At 70.2% G+C, this 7,716-nt stretch overlaps 2 protein-coding genes across 2 annotated transcripts in view; both read right to left on the reverse strand.

Moving 5' to 3' along the window:
* Nucleotides 1-577: 577 nt before the first annotated feature.
* CCKBR (cholecystokinin B receptor) lies at nt 578-4,270 on the reverse strand. Its single transcript, XM_017837462.1, has 5 exons — nt 4,106-4,270; nt 2,841-3,092; nt 2,105-2,369; nt 1,906-2,033; nt 578-1,628 (listed from the first exon to the last, which is right to left on the reverse strand). Exons 1-5 carry the CDS (start codon nt 4,260-4,262, stop codon nt 1,111-1,113), a joined length of 1,320 nt encoding a protein of 439 aa, XP_017692951.1. The 5' UTR covers nt 4,263-4,270; the 3' UTR covers nt 578-1,110.
* A 1,168-nt stretch (nt 4,271-5,438) lies between these two features.
* The window catches only part of CNGA4 (cyclic nucleotide gated channel alpha 4), a 3,971-nt gene continuing 1,693 nt past the window's right edge, over nt 5,439-7,716 (reverse strand). Inside the window, exons 4-6 of the mRNA XM_017837439.1 lie at nt 6,004-6,996; nt 5,589-5,937; nt 5,439-5,499 (exon numbers count right to left, since the gene is read on the reverse strand). Coding sequence (XP_017692928.1) covers nt 5,439-5,499; nt 5,589-5,937; nt 6,004-6,996 — 1,403 coding nt within the window. The remainder of the gene's footprint in view (nt 5,500-5,588; nt 5,938-6,003; nt 6,997-7,716) is intronic.

Genomic DNA, 7,716 nt, shown 5'->3' on the forward strand with positions numbered 1-7,716 from the left:
GGACAGGGGGCGGGGCCGGGGGCGGGGCCAGCCCGGTATTCATAGCGAGAGGCGGGGCCGGGTCGCGAGGGGGGCGTGGCCTGTGCAGAGGCGGGGCGGCCGAAAGCAACGGGGGCGTGGCCGTGGCCAATAGCCGGCGGAGTTACGGGGAGGGGGCGTGGCCACCTGGGGAGACACGCACTGTGAGGGGCGGGGCCTGTGTTGGAGCGCGGGGCATGACGGGAGATGGAGTCCCGGGGCACCCTGGCGTGCCGGGGGTGTAAAGGGCGGACATCGGGGCTGTGGGGTCACCCCCCGGAGGGCGGCGGGGTCACACCGGACCCGAGGCTCCCAGTCCCCCGCGGCTGCTCCCGCCGCCGCCAGGCTCGGGGGTCCCCGCAGCGGAGGGTCCCATCCCGCCGCCCCCCGAGCCCTGCGCGGTGCCGACTCCCCGTCCCGCCCGGGGCTGCCCCGCGGAGCCTCCGCGGCGGCCGGGCAGGCGTGGTGGGAGCACAGCTGTCGCGGGTGGGCACCGGTGGCACAGCTGTCGCGGGTAGGCACAGGACAAGTTTATTGTGACTGGAGCCGGGGAGCGGCGCAGGGGGACCCCGGGCTGTGGGCGCCTTGACTTCCCCCCGCTTGCAGCCTGCCCAGCCCCGAGCGTTCCCCTGCCTCGCCCTTCGCCCCCACCCAGACGAGGACTGGGGGCGGGGGGCTGAGTGGGGCTGGTGGGTGAGGGGGTCACGGAAGGGAGGGGGGCTGGGGACTCGGGGTGCCCTGAGCTGGGAGGCAGCGGGGGGGCACAGAGGGTGCTGGCAGCACCCGGGGATGGCAAAGTGGGGGTCTGGCTCGAGGGGGTCCGGCTGGCGGGGTCCAGCTCAGGGGGGCTGGGTTCGGGGAGGCCCCAGGCACTGGTGTGGGGGGGCTCAAGGGGGTCCAACTGGCAGGTCTCAGCTCAGGGGGGGCCAGGCTGCTGACAGTGGTGTAGCTGAATTATTGGAGAGTGAGGCTCTGGCCATGGGGGGCTTGAGGGGGACTGGGCTCATGGGGTAGGGGCTCAAGGGGGCCCCAGGCACTCGTGTTGGGGTGCTCAAGGGGGTCCAGCTCAGGGGTCCAGCTCAGGGATCTGGCTCAGGGGGGGCCCAGGCTGCTGACGGTGGTGTAGCTGAACTTGGAGAGCGAGGCACTGGCCATGGGGGGCTCGTCGTTGGGGGGGCGTCGGGGGCAGGTGCGGCGGCACCCCCAGCCCGCACAGGTGGCCCCGAAGGCCTTGCGGAAGCGGCGGTTCATGAAGCAGTAGATGAGGGGGTTGGTGCAGGCCGAGGTGTAGGACAGCAGGTGGATGAAGGCAATGGGGGTCCCCGAGAGCGCCCGCTGGGCCGCCCGCGGGGCGAAGGCGCGCCAGGTGTTGGCGGCGAAGATGGGCAGCCAGCAGAGGAAGAACATGGCCACGATGACCACCAACATGCGGATCACGCGCCGCTTGGCTGCCAGCTGGGCCCCCGAGCTGTTGACACGTGCCCGGTCCTGCTGCGCGCCCGCCCCCAGCGCCCGCAGCTCCAGCGCCGCGCCCGGGCGCGACAGCTGCAGGTAGCACCCGTCCCCCTCGTCACAGCTGGGCACCGCGTCCCCCCCGGCACCACGCTGGGCTGTGGGGCGAGGGAGCACGGTCAGGTGGCACTGGGGGGACATGCTGCACCCCAGCACCTCTGGGCAGTGGGATGGGGTGCAGGGGACACAGACACGTCTACGGCATCACGGGGACACACTGCACCCCAAGGCTGTGGGAACATCCTACAAGGAGGTCCCTGGGAAAGGGGATGTCCCCGGGGAATCCCCCGCTATGGGGAGATGGGGGGGGGCTCTACCCTCCCTCTCATTCTGGGGCAGGGTCACCCCCAGCGTCACCCTCCCCCATCCCCTCACCTGCCGCCTCCCCCTTGACGTGCAGCTCGAAGCGGATGCCGCGGTAGAGCTCGCGGGAGATGAGCCCATACGCCACCATCATCACCACGCCCGGGATGAAGAAGAGGATGAGGAGCAGCAGGACGTACCTGGGACAGGTGGCCTCTGTCACTCAGTGTCCCCTTGTCCCCCATGCCCCCCGTGCCCCCCTGGGACTCACCAGGCCTGCCGGACGCGCTCGCTGGGCCAGTGGTGCGTGCACTGCGCGGGGGGCGGGCGGGGGGCGCGGGGGGCAGTGGGGCGCGTGGTGCTGTACACGGCGTAGGGCAGCATCAGCAGCGCCGCCAGCGCCCAGGTGCCCGCGATGACGCGGCAGGCGTGGGACCGCGTCTGCCAGGCGCGCGACTGCAGGGGGTTGCAGATGGCACTGTAGCGCTCGAGGGCGATGGCCACCAGGCTGAAGGTGGACACGGCCACTGACACCCCTGAGGGCAGTGGGGGGGGGTCAGTGGGTGTGGCGTGATCCTACAGCCCCCCGTGACCCCCCGCAGCCCCCCAGTGCACCCCATGTACCCATGAGGTAGGTGATGAGAACCCCACCCTGTATCCCACGTACCCATGCAGGACAATCCCCCTCCTCGTACCCATGAGGCAGGGCAATCCCTCCCTCGTACCCATGAGGCAGGACAATCCCCCCATACTCATGAGGCAAGACAATCCCCCCATACTCATGAGGCAGGACAATCCCCCTCCTCATACCCATGAGGCAGGACAATCCCTTCCCCATACCCATGAGGCAGGACAATCCCCCCCGTACCCATGAGGCAGGACAATCCCCCCCTGTAGCCACGAGGCAGGACAATCCCCCCCTGTAGCCACGAGGCAGGACAATCCCTTCATACCCACGAGGCAGGACAATCCCCCCATACCCATGAGGCAGGACAATCCCCCCGTACCCATGAGGTAGGCGACGAGCTTGCAGACGGCATCGCCGAAGACGAAGGCGCCCATGAGGCTGGGCAGCAGGGTGAAGGGCATGCAGCACAGCGCCAGGAGCAGGTCGCTCAGCGCCAGGGACAGCAGGAAGCAGTTGGTGACGGTGCGCAGCCGCCGGTTCAGTGCCAGCACGGCCACCACCAGCGTGTTGCCCCCGACGCTCAGCATGAAGATCAGCGCGTACAGCACCACGCGCACCGCCACGTCCAGCTCTGCGGGCAGCCGCGTTGGGGACCCTGGGGCACCCCAGAGGCACCACGAGAGCACCCCCGCAGGCACCCTAAGACTACCCCGGTGGCACTCCAGAGGCTCTCCGAAGCCACCCCAGGACAGGTCCAGGCACTGGGGCTCTGGCTGGCTCCACGGGGCTTAGTGCAGAGCAGGCACCAGGCACCCCAGTGGCACCTCAAAGACACTCCCAGGGCACCCCGGAGGCACCCCGGCACAGGTCCGGGCTCCGGGGCACTGGGGCTCCAGCGTGACCGGGTGCCTTGGTGGGGATCCGGCAGCTGAGCATCCCGGCTCTCCCCGTGTGGCAGTCGCCGTGGGATCGGGGTGCTCCCGCTGACCCCCGGCTCTGCTCCGTGAGGCTGGGGGGCCCTGAGCCACACGGGTGCCCCCATCCTGCCCACCCTCCCCCGGAGCTGGGCTTCCGGTCCGTCGGCAGCGCAGGGACGTGACCGGGGACGTCTAGACCCGGGAGCCGAGTGACAGCGGGAGCTGGCGGGGCCCGGCTGGGCGGGGGGGTGATGAGAGCCCCAGCCTTGACCGTGGCGCTGGGGGGTTCCAGTCGGGGAATGGGACTGGGAGGTCCCAGCCCCGTTGGTGGGTTGGGATTGGGGGTCCCGGCTGGTCAGAGGGGAGGGGTTGGGGGTCCCCGCCTCGTCAGTGGGGCCGGGGTACGGGACGGGTGGTGGCTGAGCCACCCCTGTTGGGGTCCCCTCCGCCTTCCTGCTGCCCCGGTACAGCCCGGTGTGTCCCCTCCGGGATCCCCAGCGGGACCACCGGGCAGTGCCGGGGCCGCCGAGCCTCCGGCCGGGGTGCAGGGACCGGGATGCGGAATGTGATGGGGGACACGGCGGGGACCGGGGGCAGCACCGGGCAAGGACCGGGGGCACCGGGGTGCAGGGCGAGGGGCACCGTGGCGGCACGGCGGGACGAAGCGGGGTGCCTGGGGGTGCAGGGCCGGGCGCGGGGGGTCCCTCCCGCCCTCCCCCCATCTCACCTCTGGGTGCCAGGGGCCCGCGGAGGCCCCTGCGGAGGAGGTCGCAGGCGGAGCTGTTAGTCCCGGTGCCGGTGCCGTTCCCAGTGCCGTTCCCGGTGCCGTTCCCGGCGCGGCAGAGCAGCTCCTGCAGCGACTCGTTGGGGAACCGGGGATCCATGGTGGGGCCCCCCGCGCCCCCCCCCCCCGGCAGGAGGCACCGGGAGGGATCAGGCACCAGGAGGCACCGGGAGGCACCGGCAGGCTCCGGGAGGGACGAGGCTCCGCTCCGCTCCGCTCGGAGCCGCCGGTGGATGAGCGGGGGCGGCGCCCGGCGCGGGGCGGGCCGGGGCCGGGGGCGGGGGGCGGCGGCGGCGGGGGGAGCCCGGGGGTGCGAAGGGAACGCGGGGGAGTCGGGAACGGGGGAACCCGGGGGACGGCGGGGGCCACGGAGGGTCCGTAAGCGGGGCTCGGGGAGTACCGGGATGCAGGCGGAGCCCCGGCGGGTCGGGGGGTTCGCACGGGGCTCGCCGGGAGCGCTCCTGCGGCGCCGGGCGGCGGCGGCGGCCGTCACCGCGGTGTCTGTCACTGTGGGACTGTCACCGTGTCCCCGCGAGTGACCCCGGGACGGCCCGGCGGGCCGGGGGTCCCGAGCTGCTTCCGGCTCCGGTACCGGCTCGTTCCCAGCCCAGATCCCACCGCTCCCCGACCTCGACCCGTTCCCTTCCCGGCCCCTTCCCCGTCCCGGTCCCGGTCCCCGCCCCCGTTCCGCAGCGACAGCAGCTGTCGGTGTCTCGCTGCTGTACCCCCCCCTCAGGTGACCCCTCAGCGCCGCGGGACTGGTCCCCCTGCACCCCGACCCCTCGCAGGACCTCGAGCCCCGGGGAGTTCCTGCACTCGTCTGGAACCCCGTGACCAAGAGGGACCCTGTGCCATGGGGGTATCCTGCATCCTATGGGGACCCCCTCCCCCAGGGTGTCCCTGTGCTATGGAAGGACCCCGTGCTTTAGGGGGAACCTGGCCCCCGGGGGGAACCTGTGCCCTGCGGGGAGCTTGTGCCCCCCTGTGACCCTGCACCCCACTGGGACTCTGTGCCCCAGTGGAACCCTGTGTCCTGGGAGTACCCTGTGACCTGGGGGGACCTTGTGTGCCACTGCGACCCTGTGCTATTGGGGTACCCTCTGCCATTGGAGGACCCTGTGCCCTGGGCAGACCCCGATCCCCAAGAGGACTCTGTGCCTTGGAGGGACCCTGCACCCCAGCGGGACCCCATCCTCCAGCAGGACTTGGTCCCTGGACAGGACCCTGTGCCTTGGGGGCAACCTGCACCTTGAAGGGATCCCAGTCACCGACAGGATCACGGGCCCTGAGGGGACCCTGCGTCTCGGTTGGACTCCGTGTCCTGGGGGGTCCCTGTCCTACAGCAGGACCCCGTGTCCTGGCTGGCCACTGCGGTGTGGCCATTCCTGCTGCCCCAGCCATCCCTGCTGCCTCGTCCTGCTGCTGCCTCAGGTGCAGCTGCCCCTCGAGGCGCTGGATGCGCAGGGCCATGCGCAGGGCACTGGCCTCCAGCTGTGCCAGCAGCCGAGCCGCCCGTGTCTGCAGCCCCTCCAGGGCCACCTCCAGCCCCTGCAGCTGCCGCTCAGCCTCGGCCTCGGCTGCCGCTGCTGCTGCCTCAGCACCTGTGTCCAGCCGACCCATGCCCAGCAGTAGCTCCCGGCCCTTGGCCTCCATGGCGGTGCGGGCGTGGGGGAACTCAGCCAGCACCTCGGCCAGGTCCTCCTTGCCCAGGCAGAACAGGTCCGAGTAGCCGATGCTCAGGATGTTGGCCGTGCGCCTGTTCCCCGCCGTGTTCCCTGCAGGGTGGGGGCCATGAGCCAGGGGGGCCGTGGGCCGGCGTTGGTGTGAGGTGTGGGGCTCACCCTTGATGTTGATGAGGCTGATCTCCCCGAAGTAGAGCCCCTCGCCCAGCACGGCCAGCTGCGTGACGCCGTCCTCGGCCACCACGGCCAGCCGGCCCTCGCGGATGAAGTACATCTCGTGGCCCACGTCACCGCGCCGGCACACGAACTCGCCGGGGCCGAAGACCTGCGGGCGCAGGCGCAGCACCAGCTGGCGCAGCACCTCGTGCCCCCAGCCATGGAACAGCCCCACGCGCCGCAGGGCCGGCAGGTGCACGCTGGCCGCCACCTCGGCCCGCAGCCCCCTTGGCAGGTGCTGCAGCACCGCCCGCTCCACTGGCAGCTTGCGCTGCATGCGCAGGTGCTGGTGCCAGCGCGCCACGCGCCTCGCCAGCTGCCCGCCCACGCCCCGCGCCCACAGGTACCGCCGCACCGGCCCCGTGTCGGGGTAGAAGGTGGCGTCGGCCGCGCTGAGGTTGGCGATGACGGCGCTGATGCTGCCGGTGATGGTGGCGAAGCCCAGCACAGCCAGCAGGAAACCGGCAATGGTGAAGAGGAACTCCTCCTCGCGCTGCGGCGCCGGCGTGTCACCCACCATGGCCAGGACCAGCGTGGAGAAGTAGAAGCTGTGCAGGTATCGGCGCAGCGGGCGCGCGAAGGCAGGGCAAACCCAGGGGTCGGTGCCCAGCCCCAGCCGCGCCGATAGCGCAAAGTAGAGGCAGCCGTGCCAGTGGATGCCTAGCACCAGGTACATCATCAGCTTGGCCACGCGGAAGGTGTTGGGCCACCCTGTGCGTGTCTCACACTGGTCGAAGGCCTCGAAGAGCCGTGGTGCCCGCAGGCAGCGGTTGGCACGTGCTGCCGGCACCCCTGGGACCCCCGGGACCCCTGGGAGCAGGCAGAGCAGCTCGGTGGGCAGCACAGCTGCCACGTCCCAGGGGAAGGACCAGGAGCACAGGTAGCGCCGCCGCGTCCGGCTGATGTCCTGCACCAGGATCCCATCCTCCAGAAAACCTTGGGGGCAGCCAGGAGGGTCATGGCGCTGGAGGGGCCCGGGAGAGTTGAGGGGTAGGGGTTTCTCAGGGGGTCCCTGTGATGGGAGGGGCTGGCAGTGGGGACTAGGTGGGTGCCTGCCATGGAGTGGGGGGTGTGTCCTGGAGACCAGTACCTCTGGATGGGCACCCTGGGGATGTCACTGGGGGTCCCCTGGGCTACTGTGGGGTTGAGGGGTCAGCAGTCCATGCTGGGACCCCAGAGTGCCCAGCCAGATCCCCCTCGTGCGGGGTTGGGTGACAGCTGTGCCAGGTGGGAGTGCACCTGTGTGTGCATGTGTGTGTGTGTGTGTGTGTTTACACACCTGTGCGTTTGTATGTGTGTGTTTGTGTGTAACACACCCACGTGTCTGTGTGTAACACACCTATGTGTCTGTCTGTGTGTAACACCCGTGTGTCTGTGTGTCTGTCTGTGTGTAACACACCCTTGTGTCTGTCTGTGTGTAACACACCCTTGTGTCTGTGTGTGTGTGTAACACACCCGTGTGTCTGTGTGTCTGTCTGTGTGTATCACACCCTTGTGTCTGTGTGTGTGTGTAACACACCCGTGTGTCTGTGTGTGTGTGTAACACACCCGTGTGTCTGTGTGTGTCTGTCTGTGTGTAACACACCCGTGTGTCTGTGTGTGTGTGTAACACACCCGTGTGTCTGTGTGTGTCTGTCTGTGTGTAACACTGTGTGT

The sequence above is a fragment of the Lepidothrix coronata genome, unplaced genomic scaffold (genome assembly GCF_001604755.1).
Source record: "Lepidothrix coronata isolate B3197 unplaced genomic scaffold, Lepidothrix_coronata-1.0 Scaffold305, whole genome shotgun sequence".
NCBI lineage: Eukaryota > Metazoa > Chordata > Aves > Passeriformes > Pipridae > Lepidothrix > Lepidothrix coronata.